Consider the following 19,285-nt stretch of genomic DNA (forward strand, 5'->3'; position numbering starts at 1 on the left):
GCGTTTGACCCATCCACCGCCCCAACCAACCTCGCTGAGCGGATTTTTGGCTTTTCATACTACTCCCTACCGTAGTCGTGCTTTGATCACGAAAGATGCTTCCCATTTAAATACATTAGTTTAAAATCCATGCTGACCACCACGAAAAAAACGACAAACGTGTCCGTGTACATGAATCATTAGATTAAATAACGTGACCATTTCACGAACTGCCCTGAGACTGGGTTGTGTATTTGCATACTAAACAAAAACAAAATGTTCCTCAAAGTGCCAGTGATTAAGAACAGATGCAGAAACACTCTGCACTGTTAGGAGGAGCCGCTGCAAGCATAGGTTTCGCCGCCATCTACCCCTAAGCAGCCACTTTGGATGATTTGCTGAATGTTAAAGAATGAATGTTTCTATAACCTGCGTAAGATTCTCTCCTTCAGTGCCTCAGTGGACAAATCCAAACCTGAGAATGAGCTCCATCTCTCTTTTCTCCAGGCCCTCCATCTGCTCCAGTAAACGTCATCTCCTCGGTCAATGGGACGTCTGTGAATTTAGAGTGGGATCGCCCTCTGGATACTGGCGGTCGCAGCGACCTGAAGTACAGCGTGCTGTGTCAGAAATGCTCAGGGGAAGGAGGGCCCTGTGAGGACTGCTCATCTTCCCCGGGAGGCCCTGGTGGAGGGAAGGCAGGCGGAGGAGGAGGGGCGAGTCTCGGGGTCGGAGGGATGGTGGAGCGTCTGGGCAATGCGGCAGTTCGATTCGTTCCACGCCAGACTGGGTTGACGGAGCCGTGGGTGACTGTGCTCAACCTGGTGGCTCACACCAACTACTCCTTCCGTCTCCTGGCCATGAACGCAGTGACACACCTGAGCAACGAGCCGTCACCGTACGCCTTGGTCAACATCACAACGAACCAGGCAGGTAGGGTTCGAAACAATGATATACAATTTCTCATTACGAAGGCTTTGATGCAGGGCATTTACTGTACAGGCTGTAATGGAACTTAACCCGTAACGTTTTTTTTAAAGATTTCTTTTGGGGCATTTCTGCCTTTAATTGATAGGACAGCTGAGATATGAAAGGGGAGAGAGACATGCAGGAAACCGTCACAGGTCGGACTCGAACCCTGGATCTTCTGCATTGAGGAATAAACCGCTACATATGTGCCCCCGGCCACTTTAACCCGTAACTTAATGTGTATCCACTGTCCCGGGTTCAGCTTTTGAATGATAACGTACAGGATGTATGTGTCACAATCAGCAAGGCAGGTTTGGACCCAAGTGCAGAACACAGAGGAGCAGGAAGCAGATGGAGTTCAAATGATTTAATTAATAAAATAAACGTAAAGCTCTAAGTCCGAAAACAGGCAGAGAACTGAAATCCAAACACTTACAACATGGAGAAACGAATCACTGTAAACAGGCAAGATTCAGCACACAAAGAGAGACGACGATCTGACACTAGACACAGGGAGCACAAAGACTAAATACACAAGTTAATGAAGGTTGTAACGAGAGACAGGTGACAACAGGGCTGATGAACAGCTGGAACACATCAGGGCGGGGCAGACAATCACAAAGGTGGGAAAACACACAAGGCAGGAAGTCAAACCAGACATGGCACACGGGAAATGGCACTTCAAAATAAAACAGGAAACTAACAAAACCCAGGATCCAGACGAGGAGGACTGCTAATACAAAGGCAGGCTGTGGAGGGTAGACACAGAACAGGTGTACAAGGGAAGACATGCAGGGCATGGCTACAAGAACACATAATGTACACACAAGCACAGAAAACTCAAAAAACAATGAATGAAACAAGGAACAGAAAACCCAAAACATCAAATCCTCCAGAATCAAAAGCAATACTGTTACACGGTCTTAAATAAAGTTAAATTTACAACTAAAAGTCCGAAGGCCGTGGCAGTACGGGACGTAGCACCAAAGTCTTACAGGTTCTTAAACGTTCAGGTTATGGGAACTCTAGATTACGATTACTCCCTGTTGAGGAGAAATGCCTAAAGTCTTAGACAGGGCACAGGTTGTAGTAAAATAAGTGTTCACTCTGCTGGGAACCCAGGATGGCTCAGATGGATCAGGTTCATACTATGTAACTGTGTTGTCCTGGGTTTACTCACTGTCAATGATCCAAAGAAGAGACATGGCACAAAAACAATCTTTAAAAAATGAAATAAATGAAAATAAACGTAGCCCTTTGTGGCTCAGTAGCAGCTACATCATTTTGCGTTTGAAGCCAGCCTTGGCCCTTCATCTCATGTCTTTCTCTTATTCTCTTGCTGTCTCTCTCTTACTGTCAAATTTAGCAAAAGTGCCAAAATAACAATCTTTGGAAGAAATGTGCTGTCTCAACGACATTTTGTGCTGATAATGAAAAACAGGTTGTGGAACACACACTTTGTTTACAAGGAGTAGTTGGAATAGCTGCCACTGTCAGCAAACATTTCTTAAGTCCAACTCTGACACTTCTTCTGCGCTCCATACAGACTCTACAAGTCAAGTGAAGTGACATTTAAAACCAAGCTAGGCTGAACAAAGTTAGGTATAAAAACAAAGGACGACAATACAAATATAGACACAATGAAGATCATACAAACAACACAGTTCTATACAAATGTCCCTAAACTAAATCATACGCCAATACAAGACTGTTCTGCAGACCACAACAATCCGGTGCAACCAAGGCGGGACAAAAACGGTATAAAGTAACAAAAGATAGCCGGTGCAACACAGATGTCTTCTTACTTGATGGTTTTATTACTTAAGGTGCAAAACAGTGACTAACGTTTCGATGTAGAGTTACATCTTCATCAGAGTCCTCCTGTTTTACTTCCTTGGACATCTTCATCAGAGTCCAAGGATCTGAATGATCTGCCTGAATGTATTTCATGAAATGCTGCAGTTCCTGTGTAAACAGAAGTTAACTGCAGGGTAATCTCATTATCGTGTTATACAGTATGTGATGGTCACATCTTGAGCTGACAAAGCAGTAATCTCTCCTGTTTCTTGTGCAGCCCCCTCTGAAGTGTTAGCGATCCGCCAGGAGAACACCAGTCAGAACAGCGTGACTCTGCTGTGGCATGAACCGGGCCAGCCCAACGGAGTAATCCTGGAGTACGACATCAAATACTACGAGAAGGTGCTCAACTAACTGCCGCATCTGTACCACTCAAGCACTTAAAAAAAAAACACCAAACACCAATACTGTAGTCATTTGTTTTAGGGCTGTGTCAGCATATCCTGCTAATTTTCCAAAGACAGCTAACATGAGCCTACTCAGGCAGTTTATGAGAGGAAAAAAAGTGACAGTCTCTGCTATATCTGGAGAACATAAGCTCATTGTCTTGAGGGGGCTAAACTGAGCCAAGGTATTGTGAATGCAGAGGAGTGGTTGGATGGACTCTCGATAACTTAATCCAAGAAAAAGATCCTGCTGGCAGCTCAGCTAATTGAAAGGAAATGGGGGTCGAGAGAGGGAGAGGAACAAGGAGGATGAGACGGTGTGGATTCTAACTTAACGAAAGTGACAGTGACAGCAAGCGGCTGGTGGCTGCAAAAGCCTCGCAACGAGCTAATTGCTCTGAGTGTGTGAGTGTACATGCAATGTGTGTGTGTGTGTGTGTGTGATGATAGGAATCAGCTAATTGCAGAGGGAACAGCCTGGAAACAGACAGTCTCATAGCCAAACAAGCAGGATGGTGTGGGGAGGGATGAAGGATTAGCTCGTCTCTCGCACTGGTGTCTTAATCTGGCCTCGCTCAGGGAGGCGAGACGCCTGCGGGGGATTTCAAGTGGACAAGTCAGCAATGTGCTTTCTTAAGGTTTCTATATGACTGTGCTAAACAACTATGTGTCACAGCGAGGGGGTGTGCTTTTGCTGAGGATGATAATGAAGACAAAAAAAAGCTCTTATTTCTGCACCTCGCACTTTTTCATAATTAGGCTCTTATCCTTTCCAAGGAAAACATGAATGATTCACTTATTGTGCTGTTTGGCTGAACCTTGCTTCTCTTATTATCGTTGAACTCATTTTACCTCCACACTTATTAAGCATCTCTGAAGTAAGTTTGCAGGGATGCTGCAGCAAGCAGATGAAACAAGGTGAGGATGGCAACGATGATGATGATGATGATGATGATGAACGTCATTGTTAATCGAGACATCCAAAGAGTGAATATGTTCCTTCAAAACAACAACTGCATCCCCATTTCTAATGAATATGTGCATACAAAAAAAACTTGGCATATCAGATAGGCGTAATAACATTTAGAATTAACATTTGAACAAATGGTGCACTGCATCATAAATGAATTATCTGAAGGGAAATATGAAAATAAGACAAACACTTCTTAAAAAGTGCCTCTCATTATTCTGGCTGATCAAAGATGTCTGAGGTAATTACCGGCCAATTACATTTGACTGGCAGACAAGGTTGTATTCATTAAAGTAACGGCATACGGGATAGGATCCAGCATGATCTGCCTTTTTCTTGCACATTACATGTTTTATAATAATCTGTAACATGTTTATATGGAGCAGCTGAGCTTATGTTTTCATGGGGAAATAATTGAGCTCATAGGTGGACTAACATGCCAGTTTCCCCAAAGTTAATCTTTAAATGTGGCGGTTTCTGTTACAGGATAATGAAGCGCAGAGTTACTCCACTCTGAAGTCTAGAAACACCAGCGCCCGAGTGTCAGGGCTGAAGCCAGGCACCAAGTACATCTTCCAGGTCCGAGCCAGAACGTCAGCAGGCTGCGGACGCTTCAGCCAGAATGTGGAGATCCAGACTGGGAAAGCAGGTGTGTGTGTGTGTGTGTGTGTGTGTGTGTGTGTGTGTGTGTGTGTGTGTGTGTGTGTGTGTGTGTGTGTGTTTAATGGTCTATATACAGGGGTCCGGAACAATTGGCAATAATAAAAAAAAAACATTCAGCCCATTTTTTGAGCTTCATACAGTAAAAGTACAGCGGTATTCTTAGCTTCATGTAGTAAAAGTACAGCTGTATTCTTAGCTTCATGTAGTAAAAGGAAGTTTCGGGGTCCGGATTGACTAGCTGTATGTTCAGGACTTTGAGAAGCACATTGTGTATCACTGAGTTACTGCTTAAAACCTGCTGCCTGCCCCCAAGCCACAGGGAGCCTTTAGTAGTTTATTGTTTGATACAGTGGAAAAAGTCCAGTAAGAAAACAGTTTGTTGTGTTAAAAGACTTGGCACAGAGAGCTTCTTAAAGCCAGGCCAGACTGCACAGCATGGTCCAGGGCTAACGTGTCAGTAAGGCTGATAAACGCCTCAGTCCATCCCTCTGTTCCATTGATCTACGCTTTGTTAGAGGGTCACCCCTGTCAGCAAAACTGCAGCCTATTCCAGCTATAAACATCTGTACACAGTGCTCGGGTGGGCTAGAAGGCTTATGAGTCTGTCCACCTGAGGCTAGTACAACACTGAAAGTCAGGAATTACTAAAAGAAACTTTTACTAGAACATTTTTCTTTCCTAACAAGGGATTTGGCAGATGACGTGCAGAGCAGGCTCCAGGTCTGCAAAGCTGAACCTCCTGCCTGGTTGGAGTCCCAGTGCTATTTCATTGACTAATAGTCTCCCTTCATTCTGCTGCTCACTGGACCTCGACTCTCCTCCTCTTGATACTGATTCATTTTCGGACTCTGAAAACAAGAAAACTGAACACATCCCACTCCCCTACATGCTGAGTAATCAATAAGTCCTAAAGTTCATGAAAACCAGACTGACTAGCTTTGTGTGATGTGTCTGTTCCTTGTAGTTGAGTTGTATCCAACCAAGTCTCGCTTTGCCAGACCTTTCTCCACAGCGATGCGGAGGAGGGTCTGGCTAGTCCACACAGCATTCCGGGATGGGAGAAAAACGTGCTGGTTTATTGGCATTTCTTTAAACCAATCACAGTTGTTGTGGGCGGCACTAAGCTCCGCACAAAGCCACGGTGCCTCTGCTAAATAGTCTCAGGCAGGAACTTGTTTTGGTGGAACGTGTACATTCAAAGGTTGATTTAGTCGTGCAACAGAAAACTCAGATTGGTCAGATAGTCTAGCTAGCTGTCTGGATTTACCCTGCAGAGATCTGAGGAGCAGTTAACCATAGTCCTCACAAATCCACCGGAGGTTAGAACGCCAACACAAAGAAAGAGGAAGGTGACGGACATCCAACCTAAAAGAGGGACATCTGGTGTAATTTCCGGCAGCACATGAACAATCCCGAAAGTGGAACGTCGTGGATATAGACTATACCCAACCTTATGTGAGACTTAAAGCTATAGTACGTAGTTTCTGTTGCCTCCATGTGGAATTCTAAGTCATAACAACAAAGCTGTTGGCGCAGCCACATGATACAAGCCTTCCGTGATTGCGCACCACCCTCACCCCCTCCTCCTCCACACAGTAGCCAAGGAGGACACGGAGGATTAAAAAACATGATGGACTCTTCAGAAGAGGTAATTATCTTTTATGTCAATTTTCTGCGCGTGAAACCTGCCGGACGACACCATTTTGTAAACATAGCCATACCGAGAAATACAGAGAGAGTTGTGTGGAGCTGTAAGTCTTACTTAGATATGTATCAACTCCTTGGGCAATGGCTTGAATGTAACGGCCGTTCATTAATATGAAAAAGTTACGCACTAAAGCTTTAAAAGTAACCTGCCGTCTGGCGATAACGAAGGTCTTTCCAATGGACGTAGTTAGTTTAGGCTGCGGCGGTGGGGGCCGCAGGGGGGAGGTGAAAAGTTGAGACCATTTCAACTTTTGGAGAAACGCAACCCGACGTAACCCTACAGTGGCCAAGCATGTAACCGGAGATCAGACGGTACCACTTTACTTGAAGGTATCGACATAATCGTGACATGACACTGTCATAACTATGACATGACACTGTCATGAACGTTATAAACAAGTCATGAACGTTTATAGCTTCTGTCATTAAGTGTCATTTGGTTCGACTACCTGCAGAGGTTGTCTTGGTCATGACAAGTTGACGTTACATTTGTTTGGGATGTCTTTGTAATGACAACTTGACATTAACCAGGATGACATTATGTCAAGTTGTCATGACCAAGACATCCTCTGGTAATGTCATCCTGGTTAATGTCAAGTTGTCATGACAAAAACTGAATGACACTTAATGACATAAGTCATAAACGTTCATGACTTGTTTATAACGTTCATGACAGTGTCATGTCATAGTTATGACAGCGTCATGTCACGATTATGTCGATACCTTCAAGTAAAGTGTTACCGATCAGACTAGTCCGTGTGTTTTTAGGCGGTGTCAGAGTCCCGTACAGGAAACAGGAAACATCACTACATCCACAAAACACACTATGAGGGTAGACAACGAAACATGTCTGCTAATTGTGCAAATAGGTAATGGTTTGCAAACACACATACACACACATATAACAACTTATATAGTGATTATATTTCAGTGTTGTGTTTACAGCTTGTTTTACTTTTCCCAAGTGGCCAAAAAACAATGATTGAATGTTGTTTTAAACATAACAGCAGGGTTTGATGTAGGGCTGTTTCCGAATATTCGACTATTTGGATATTTGTTCTTGGCTAGGTATTCGATGTCCAATTGTGGGATTATAATATTGTTTTTCCTTCAATACTGTAATAACGTTGAGAAGGATTCAACTTTTGGAGAAACGCAACACGACATCACGCTGCCATAGCCAATCATGTAACCGGCGAGCAGACTTGACTTGAGAGTCCCGTACAGGAAACAGGAAACATCACTGCCTCTACCCCTGCCACAAGAAAGTTTTGAAACACGAACCAGACACAGTGAACTGCCCAGGAGTTTGTGCTATAGCTGACTGTTGCTATGCAACAACAAAGCACAGTCGCTCCGTCTTTTTTCCGTCTCTCTTCCTGCGTGAAATGAAGCTGCCTTCAAGTGCGGTTGAAAATGTTGAGATCTATAAAAGATCAGTGAAACAGTAACTGTGAAATAAAAAGTCTACTTGTGCTACTTTGGGGGGTTAAAGAACACAACAGAACATTACACAAATCTTTCAAAATAGATGACAGCGTCAGCTGAATATTTCCTACCTTTATGCCACAGACACATTTTCATAATGCAAACAGGAGGTAATTAGAAAATGCTGAGCTCTCTAATGAAGCTCCAAGTTCTCGCTTATCTTGTTTGACCAAGAACAGTCTACCTGCCGCCTGTGTTTGCCACTGTGTGTGTGTGTGTGTGTCAGTGTAAACTTTTCCTCAGCTAATAGTGTGTGTGTGTGTTTCTGCGTGTGTGCCTGCATGTGTGTGTGTCAGTGTAAACTTTTCCTCAGCTAACACAGTGTGTGTGTGTGTGTGTGTGTGTGTGTACGTCTGTCTGTGTGTGTGTGTGTGTCAGTGTAAACTTTTCCTCAGCTAACACATTGTGTGCGTGTGTGTGTGTGTGTGTGTGTGTGTGTGTGTGTGTGTGTGTGCGTGTGTGTGTGTGTGTGTGTGTGTGTGTGTGTGTGTGTGTGTCAGTGTAAACTTTTCCTCAGCTAACACAGTGTGTACGCTCTGCCATCCTCCTCTCTGCTGCACACCACAGCCTTTACACCGGCCAATGATTTGTAGTTAGCCCAGCCAATGATTCTCACTCTGTTTGTGTGTGTGTGCGTGTGTGTGTGTGTGTGTGTGTGTGTGTGTGTGTGTGCGTGCGTGTGTGTGTTTTCAGCTCCTCTGCGCTACAACACCATGACCATCATCTGGATCTGCATGGCCATGGTGTCCGGCCTGGTAACCTTCCTGGCCATCATCATCTGCAGGAAACGGCAAGGCTACACTTTACCACACTACCCATCGCTGCTGTGTGTGGAACACTTTCTTACACTAATCTATACCGTGTCTCTCTTTGTGTGATGTTGCTTGTGATCAAAGCCCCCGTGTCCACTGTATTCCTCCCCTGCTTTTTCCACATGTAGTATTGGCTGCAAGTCAAGGGCGTACCTTTGGGTTAACATTGGGGGGGGGGGGGGTTGAGACCTCCACTTTTGAGAAAAATTGAAATTTTGAGCGTATAAAACACTTCTTTTCCTGCATTCTGGTGTATTTTTCTGCAACGTTTTGTGCCTTTTCTGCATCAATTTATGGTGCACATGGCTTTATTTATGTAAAGGAAATTATAATAGGTTTTTGGGGGGTTTGATTTGACTGTAAACTACGCCTGTGCTGCAGTACTGTAAAATAAAAGTAAAGTCATAATCTGAGTTTAGGGTTATTCTTCCTAAAAAAATAGGGAAGGATCTCATTTAAGCATATTTGAGAAGCTTATGATAATGATATTGAATATCATTTATTTCGTTTATTTTGAAAAACAAACAGTATTTAACTATGAAAAAAGAAAAAGCAAGAATAAGCAAATAAATAGTAGAAGGAAGCTAAATGCTTTTCGGGTCCCACCCATACCTTTACATCTTTAATTACTGAAAAGAACCCAAGCAACCAATACAACCCTACAACAGAAAACATCATCAAAATCCAAAAAACATTTGCAGATTAATCAAGTCAGGCAATGTAGTGAGCTTGACGATTTAATAAATGAAAATCCATAAACAAAAGGTGTCCAGAAAACAGCAGGCAAGGTAATCCAAAATGTGGTAGCAGTCAAAAAACAGGAATCACAAGAAACCAAAATGGGTAGACTACCACACAGACTCAGACACAGAAATACACAATGACCTGACAACACACAACGAAAACACAGAGACTAAATACAAGAGGTAACGAGGAAACAAGAGACAGGTGACACGAGCACACAGGAACAGGTGAAACAAATCAGGGTGGGGCAGACAATCACAAAGGCGGGAAAACCAAAAGACAGGAAGTAATACAAGAAAACACATGGGACGACAGAGAGACTACAAAATAAAACAGGAAATGGAAAACCAACAGAAAACATAAAACCAACTAAACACAGAAACTTGACACTGGGATGAGACGTTACAGTTACTATTCCATCATTTCCTTAATTTATCCATTTATTTATGTACCATCCTTAAGCTACCTTCAAGCTAAATAGATCAGAACAAAACTGAAGCAAGTTAATACAAAATGATGCACAACATCTCTACTCTTGAGTAACGCTCAATAACAGAAGAACAGTAACAGATGAATAACATTTTCTGTTTCTGTCTCTTAGACAGTTTGTAAACATCGGAAGCTCTTTTTTACGCTTTTGACGCGTGTTTCGAACACCTCATTCTGCTTTTTTTAACGCTTTTCAATGCAGTGCATAACTCATAGACAGTAAAATGAATGGACAAAGCGACGCCGTAGACTTGCAACGGAGACCAGTGAAGGACATTAGAAGCTCTTTCCCGGTGATGGCTGAGCGTTACTGAGCAGCCTCCAACTGAGCTTGAAGACGTAGATGTGACGTGAGCAACCTGTCTGAAAGTTGGAAGTCTTCTGGTAGCTGTGCCAAGAGAAATCTCAATCATTCCCAATCTAGCAGAGACGGAGAGCGTAGGTATATGTAAGGAGATAACATAGACACAGGCTCATTATTGATCACTAAAATGATAGTTAACATTAGTAATTAAACTTAAACAGCTAATGGAAGTCCAAACTGCCTGAGAGCTTCTCCTGTACTATACGGTAACTCCTCTACTATGAGACAGGAAGTCTCGTGGTTATGACCCAATCGTTAGCCTATTGTTATAAAAACGTCTGCTACGGAGCCATAACGTGAGGTACAAGGTAATGGAGCCTTTTATACATTGTCGTGTTTCTTTAGAAATAAACAACGGACAAATAGAGTCTTTAAACACTTCAGATGTAAAGGTATTCTCTGTCAAAGTGACGTCAAAATGAATGGGAGTCAATGGGATGCTAACGGGAGGTGATGGCTTATTAGCATCAGAATCTCCCCATAGGAGGTACGCTGTGTGGACGCTCACTTACCCCCTTGGAATAACTACGTCAACCCTTGTGTTGTCTTCCTGTCGACCATGAAAAAAAACTCTTTTCTTCTTCTAACGTTTTTGTTGCTTTTTTCACAGTTCTTTTTTTTTAACGTTTTGGTCCTTTTTTATATCTTTTGGTAACTTTTTTCCCCAACGTTTTTGACGTTTTCTTCCAGTGTTTTTGATGTTTTTAATCATTGTTTTTGTCTCTTTTTCCACACAAAAAAATGGTGCTTTTCCCAACCTTTTGTCACTTTTTTCCAACATTTTCGGCGTCCCATATTTCTGATATAATTTTTTTTTTTTTTTTAAATGGGTCAAATTTGACCCGAGGACAACATGAGGGTTAATAACTATGTTTATAATTACGTTAGTTGTCAAAGCACAGATCAAGGTCCCATAATGCAATTCAAACTGTAAATAAATAGAAATAAAACTGTGAATCACATTCTATGGACAATTTCTGTTAAAATATACAGTCATACAACTGTTAAAGGTGCTGTAGGAAGGATTGTGAAGATCCAGGACTTAGCCAAAACATTTGAACATCAACAACTTCTCAGTCCCTCCCCCACTTTCTGCTAAAGCCCAAAACGGTCTCCTAAGCCCCTCCCCCCACAAGGGAGAATGAATGCATGAGCAGTGATTGAGACGCAGTTAGACACCCCCTCCTGGCCCTGATTGGTGCATCTGAGCAGTTAGACACCCTCTCCTGGCCCTGATTGGTGCATCTGAACAGTAAGACACCCCCCCTGGCCCTGATTGGTGCATCTGAACAGTTAGACACCCCCCCTGGCCCTGATTGGTGCATCTGAACAGTTAGACACCCCCCCCCCTGGCCCTGATTGGTGCATCTGAACAGGGAGCTGTGGATGTTTGTAAATCTCTCTCCAGGCTGTAGGTGGAGCCAGAGGAGCTGATTATTTTAATGACCTGCTTCCTGTAGTTCTACTGGAACATAGGGGCAGTTTCAGCAGATATGACAGAAAGGGAGTTTTATAAGTCTTACCTACTGCACCTTTAATACACAGATGTTTCCTCAACCCCTCCTTCTTCGCTGTACCAGAATGAGTCTTTTTATATTTCATTTTAAACTGTGTGACATTTTTAACTAAATTTAATTTGATGCTAAAACACCTTTGGTCTTTCTTGTCATGCTAAAATGTTCAAAATGTAAGGTCGGAGTGTGCAAATAATCTGCATGCTTTTCTATCAATAATAAGGACGATGAGTAGAGAGAAGTTTCTTTCATCTTCTCCCCCCCACCCCTCCGTCTTCTTACTGTTTTGTGTAGCTAATTTCCTAACTAGTAATTTCCGAATCATAGTTTAGATTTAATTATGTGGATTTATGTCCAGTAACTTGCAAGCCAAACATTCCCACTTATCCCATCATCCCCCTCCTCCTCCCTTTTGATGTCTTCAACGTACATTTCTGTAGTACTGCATCGCATAATTAATTTCATTGCACTTAATTAATTCACACTTCAGTGGATATTAAGTTTTTTATTTTCTATTCTGTTTGAAGGGGAACAAAAATATGTTGGAGGTTATAATGATGTTATCCAGGCAAAATCATGTTGTTATGACTGCAAAGTCCAGTATATCCAGTCCAGTATACCTTATATATATATATATATATATATATATATATATAAAAGATAGATAGATAGAGGACCAAAAAAGAAAGTCTTCACTGATGGTGGAGATAGATAGATAGATAGATAGATAGATAGATAGATAGATAGATGGATAGATGGATAGATGGATAGATAGATAGATAGATAGATAGATAGATAGATAGATAGATAGATAGATAGATAGATAGATAGATAGATAGATAGATAGATGGATGGATGGATGACTTTATTAATCAAGGTGTCTTCACGGCCAGGTACCTTAAAAACAGTCACAACACAATACAATACTATTAATACAGTACAATACAATATGATACAATCGCTGCAATCAATGCAGAGAGGACATAAGGAAAATATATGGATATGATTGTAAATAAATATTATCAATAGTATATAAGTAAGTGGTAAGTATTCTGGAGTGTGGAGTGCAAAAGATAAGATGTACCCTAAAAGTCCAGTTTCCTGATCATAGGTCTAATAGGCACCAATAAGTTGATAGACACAAATAAGTTGCTCCTTTTGTAATGACTATGCTAGAAAATGAGTTAGATGCGTGGCCAGGTTGGCTCAGTGGGTAGAGCAGGTGCACGTATACTTGGAGGTTTATGCCTCGACGCAGAGGTCCAGGGTTGGAATCCCACCTGTGACGATTTCCTCCATGTGTTCCCTCTTTCTCACCTCGCTGTCCTGTCAAAGTTAAAGGCGGAAAAGCCCAAACTTAGCCAACTTACTGATAAACTCATGAGAAAATAAGCTACCAACAACTCCTTATGACACGAATCACCTGGGACAGTTTTACTGTTTACACACAGGAAGTAAACAAGAATCATAATGAGATATACCTTACAGCTGCAGATTAATTAGAGGTTGATCACCTTAAATGATTCTGCTATATGGACTAAATGACATTTTCATCTTTATGGATAAAATGCAATACTTTGGCTTATGCTTCACTTCAACCTTCAACCTTCAGCAGCACCTATGTCACCTTGGTTCTTACTTCATTGTTAGCACCCACTTCCGCATCCGGTAGCTCAAAACGAGTCCCTGATTTGAGTATAGGGATCGACCAATACCGTTATTTTCAAGACCGACAGTGATTATTAGTAGTTAATGAAACCAATAACCGATATTTGGAACCGATATGCATTTACAGTGAAAATGAAAGTCAAAAGTTATGATTTTTTTCATTTCAAACTCCAACACAAAGACGCTTTAAGCAAGCCTGTGCTGTAGCACACTTTTTAATTAACTAACTTCATCGGTTATCAGGCAAATAAAATGATGATACAGATAATCTGCATCCCAACATTAGCCACCTTCCAAAAAATACCAAATTGTGGCTAATTCAGGAACAATATTGCTCCCATATTTAGTTTTTACACTGTGCTCTCTCTGTATACTTTCTTTCCTTTTTTATTTTATTCCATTGTATTTCATCTCTCTCTTATTTTTAATAATGTTAATGTTTATTTTTGTTTTTAACCAAAAGCCCTACTGGGGACAAGTGTTGTGACTTAGCTTCAGCTAAAAACACTACACTACATACATCAGATGACTGTTTAAGTTTATCTATGTTTTTTGTATCTGTCCCAAACTAAATAAACTTAATCTGCCAACTGCCAAAAAATGGCCCGATAATCAGCCAGGGCCGATAATCGGTCTATCTCTAGATTTGAGTAGAGGACTGTCAGTGTGGATGTCTCACCAGGTCAGCCAGGTACCTTGGAGGTACAAGGTTTCTCCCCGATAGCGACAATGTTAATCATTTAACTCAAAAACATAGAAGCACATACCGATAGAAACAGGTCTGTTAATATAAAAGGGAACCTCATGATCAAAATATATATTTGAAGGATTGGTTTCACCTTGGTGCCAGTGGTATACCTAATTAACGGAGAACAGGTCGGCTTGTTGTTCCTGATGAATAACTCTGTGTCACTGTGTCAAGTGAGCTCTGTTGAAGTTAATAATTCATTATGAACAATTATTGTGTGTGTGTGTGTGTGTGTGTGTGTGTGTGTGTGTGTGTGTGTGTGTGTGTGTGTGGTTTGTATAGACACTGTGGCTACAGCAAAGCCTTCCAGGACTCTGATGAGGAGAAGATGCATTACCAGAACGGTCACGGTATGTTTGGCCCATTCCTCAATTATGACTAAAATGTATCGATTGGATTGCATTTTCATGTAATAAAGTCCATCATTAACAACAAAGAAATTTCATCACGCACTGATTGATTACAGGAGCACACACACACACACACACACACACATAGGCCTTATTTCCTGCATGCTGTCTCCCTCCCTCTCTCTCGTCTTCCTTCTGTGAGTCATTTCTTCTCTTTCATCAAGTTTTCCCTTCACACACCATGTGACAGAGGGGCTCAGATGTGATGTGGCTCTCATTCTCCGAGATGTGACTAAATGCTAATGTTGTTTATCTTAGTGTCATTCCCCGACGCAAGGTTTTATATCGACCCGCACACATACGAGGACCCCTGCCAGGCGGTCCACGAGTTTGCCCGAGAAATTGAAGCTTCCAGGATCAAAATAGAGAAAATCATTGGTTCAGGTAAATCCATAGACACACACACACACACACACACACAAACAGAGTGAGAATCATTGGCTGGGCTAACTTAAAATCATTGGCCGGTGTAAAGGCTGTGGTGTGCAGCAGAGAGGAGGATGGCAGAGCGGAATCAGAGCGTTGCGTGGGACTGTCAATCAAAGCTCCTCAGACAGCCAGGGAATACTAACACTGTGTCAGCTCCACAATACACTGTGCTAGATATGACTCCTGCAGACATAAAGAGAAATATAAAGTACAGAATTGAGGAAGACAAATAACAGCAATCATACTGTACGTTCTTCTGAGCTACAGATAAGACTTAAAGGGCATTTTCACACCAAAAAGTCGTTTTTTGTTACATTGTATACTTTAGATTCGGTAAGTTTTGGTTTCACACTGCAGTTATGCAAGCGCAGTAAAGAACTGTACATGACATAACTTCATCCTGTCGTTATCACGTATGTGAGCCGCGTCTCCCGATACTTGTAATTGATTGGCTTGTAGACGGGCTTCCCCGTCCTCTCGTATCCTCTCTCTGGTGTCGGAGTTTTTGTGAGTTTTTTCCCGCTGACTGCTGTTTTCCCCGTGCTACCACGGCTCTTTCTGTTTTGTTACGCTTTCATTGGGCTTTGAGGAGCTGGAGCATTTATTCAGAGACAAACTGAAACCACACGGCACTTTTACTACCGCTTGACAAGTAAACTGCTAATTTATTCTCTGATAGCCAACAGCTGTCTGCTCTGCGTACATTCACCCGTCTCTCGCATGTGCTCTTTTGGTTGGTGTTTGGTGTTTTAAGCCCCCAACGTTGTCTTCCAGGCAGCACTGCCTGGAAGGGACTAGGATTAGGCAAAGGTTAGGGTTAGGGTTAGGGTTAGGGTTAAGTCGACGGTCACAGCGCTGCCTTGAAGTCAACGTTGGGGACTTAAAACACCATCAAGCCTTTTGGTTGTACCAAATTCCATCTGTTTGGTCGGACCGTGGTCCGGGGGAGGTGTGAAAGGCCTCTTAATGAGAAAGAGGTTGATGGATGATTACTGATCATCTGACTGATACTTCCAGTTCTGCACATATATGAAGACAGAAAGCCCATAAACGGATTTGTTTCCCTTATCTAACATTCACAGTTATTGCTTAAGAGGCGCAGGGCTTTTTTAATATTCTCAAATTCTGGATTCCATCCGTGATTCTGTTATCACAAAAACTACTGGGCTCCACATTAATGCTGCCATCAGTCTGTGACTGGCCCAAACCGGGCCTTTGTCTGGAAAAAAACAAACACTTGCCACAGGGCTAAACAACTTTTGGGGGGATACCCTGAGGTGGTGGGTACATTGCATGTTGAATACAGTGGTAAAGAATTAAAGATTGGATGTATTTTGTGCTGAACTGGGATCATTCTTGTGTGTGTGTGTGTGTGTGTGTGTGTGTGTGTGTGTGTGTGTGTGTGTGTGTGTGTGTGTGTGTGTGTGTGAAGGGGAGTTTGGGGAGGTGTGTTATGGACGTATGAGACTCCCGGGTAAAAGAGACATCCCAGTGGCCCTGAAGACCCTGAAGGCAGGCTACACAGAGAAACAGAAGAGGGACTTCCTGGCTGAGGCGTCCATCATGGCCCAGTTCGACCACCCCAACGTCATCCGCCTGGAGGGAGTGGTAACCCAGAGTACGCGACTGCTAAAACTACATATTAGTGTGAAGTTGGTTTCAGGATTAATGACTGCATACTAATATTTATGACAGAAGATCTGATTGTTAATTAGTGTGTTAATTAACAGTAAAAGTACCTACCGTGACCTAACGCGACACACACACAGAACGTGGAAGGTGTGTGTTGTTGATTCTCAGGATGTGGCTGTTTGCCAGAAGACACATTTAGTTTCTAAAGAAGCTGGAGGCAGCAAAAAAAACACACAGCTGGCTAAACTATTTAAAAATGGCGGGTTAGTTCAGGACCCCCCCCCCGTCTGTCGCTATAGCAATGATGACGCAGTGATTAGTGACGATTCTCTCCGACCAATCAGTAGTCTGCAGGTTTTCACGTCACCTTTTGGTATTGCCTCAGCTCGCTTGGAGCCTCGACGGAGGTGGTACTAAATAAAGTCCTTGTTAGCAGGTACCAGGGACTTTATCATAACGGAAAACCTAAAAAGGAGAGTAGAGTCAAGGCGATTCGAGCAGGTACCGTGTAATGGAAAAACGCCCATAAGTGAAGCCAAAACATCTGGATCCCCCCCTGGTGGCTGGCTGCAGTATAGGTCATAAACCCCGCCCCTCTATGTTAGCGGATGGGTCATGAGCCAAACAAAAAAATCTAAATACACGTCAAATACTTTTTTTTCCTAAAGATGGTTTCTGTCATTTTAGGTAGATCTGATCATGCAGATGTTTGTTCAAGTGATAATTTTTCTGATCAGTTTGATTTTTATCAGTTATTTCATGCTATAAAAACGGGGTGAAACGACATGAAGGTCGGGCGGGTGCACGGGCGGAACCTCGATACTACAACTCGACCGCCCAATAACTATTGCGCTAGTCTATATCCACGACGTTCCACTTCTGGGATTGCTCTGTTGCCGCCGGAAATTCCGCCGGATGTCTGTCCCCTTTCTCTGTCTCTGTGTTGGCGTTCTAACCTCCGGTGGATTTGTGAGGACTATGGTTAACTGCTCCTCAGATCTCTGCAGGGTAAATCCAGACAGCTAGCTAGACTATCTGTCCAATCTGAGTGTTCTGTTGCACGACTAAAACTACTTTTGAACTTATACATGTTCCATCGGAGCTTAGCACCGCCCAAGAAGATTGTGATTGGTTTAAAGCTACATCGTGTAATAATTTCTCCCATCTAGCGGTAAAATTGTATATGACAACCAACTGATTACTTTCTATCCCCTCCCATTCCAAGCGCGTTATAACTCCTACGGTGGCCGTATTATTCCAAGAAGTACGACTTCGTCCGTGAGTGTTCCTTCCGGTGTAATAATAGTTTTACGTTGTTACCCAAACATATGCAAGCTAAGTATCAGTGCTATCGTTATTCTGTATATTGTACGAGATTAATAGTGTAAGGCAATGTTTACAGCGTAGGAGAGAAGCAACAGAGGTTTGTGTTTTTAATATATTTCTCTGAGCAGTATGAACAATGTCAATGAAAGTAAAATTATCTCTTAGTATCTCCATCGTTTACACGCAGCTATTCTAGCTGTAGCTAGTCTGTGTTACAACTGCACATGACATGAGTTGTTTGCCAGGGAAATCACGACATATATGATTACGTTTATGTTACAAAGTAGACAATCCTTTTTCATCATTGACGCGTGGAAAAGTATCCTAGACACACACTTATGCACAACCATGCTATAGTTAGCCAAGCAAGTAGCAACTATAAAACTTCTAATTTACACAAATAGGCAGAATTACCTTTTGAGAAGAAATCAGGCAACTTCGGTGTCCCTTTTAAAATCCTTGCTCCTTATGAGCTCTTTCCATCTTGGAAAAGTATGGAGGTATGTCCCTCTTTGGCTAATGTATTATAAAGATGGAGGTATGTCTCTCTTTGGTTAATGTATTATAAAGATGGAGGTATGTCCCTCTTTGGCTAATGTATTATAAAGATGGAGGTATGTCTCTCTTTGGTTAATGTATTATAAAGATGGAGGCGCTACATGGCGGTTGTCATTCGAGCGACTCGCTCGTATGTATTCTGAATGATTCTGAATATCCGATTCTACGTACGAAAATACTTTGATTAGTTGGTGGAAGTAATAACACATGAATGAGTACATATTTGTGAAAGAACAAAGGGGTTTTTGCTAAGAATCAACTCAATAAATTACACAATGGAGCTTTAAAGAAATACCAATAAACCAGAGCATGTTTTTTTCCCCCCATCCTGAAATGCTGTGTGGACTCACCAGACCCTCCTTTGCAGCTCTGTGGAGGAAGGTCTGGCAATGCGAGACTACTACTGTGCAGACCCTGGCTCCAAAATTACAAAATAGTGGCGCTCATATTCGGGATATTTTGGCTTCACTTTTGTTCAGTGGGAGGAAGTAAATCAGAAAGTAAATCTAACTGGTTCTTAGCTTTCTATAACACCTGAGTGAAACAAAGCAGTCAACTTAACCTCAGACAGC

General features: G+C 42.3%; 1 protein-coding gene across 1 annotated transcript in view; it reads left to right on the top strand.

The window, feature by feature from the left end:
* Nucleotides 1-19,285, top strand: part of epha8 (eph receptor A8) — a 71,946-nt gene that overhangs the window by 41,446 nt on the left and 11,215 nt on the right. Inside the window, exons 6-13 of the mRNA XM_078247651.1 lie at nucleotides 487-666; nucleotides 745-912; nucleotides 3,023-3,147; nucleotides 4,648-4,810; nucleotides 8,713-8,809; nucleotides 14,641-14,708; nucleotides 15,027-15,152; nucleotides 16,630-16,815. Coding sequence (XP_078103777.1) covers nucleotides 487-666; nucleotides 745-912; nucleotides 3,023-3,147; nucleotides 4,648-4,810; nucleotides 8,713-8,809; nucleotides 14,641-14,708; nucleotides 15,027-15,152; nucleotides 16,630-16,815 — 1,113 coding nt within the window. The remainder of the gene's footprint in view (nucleotides 1-486; nucleotides 667-744; nucleotides 913-3,022; nucleotides 3,148-4,647; nucleotides 4,811-8,712; nucleotides 8,810-14,640; nucleotides 14,709-15,026; nucleotides 15,153-16,629; nucleotides 16,816-19,285) is intronic.

This window comes from Sander vitreus, chromosome 4 (assembly GCF_031162955.1).
Source record: "Sander vitreus isolate 19-12246 chromosome 4, sanVit1, whole genome shotgun sequence".
Lineage (NCBI taxonomy): Eukaryota > Metazoa > Chordata > Actinopteri > Perciformes > Percidae > Sander > Sander vitreus.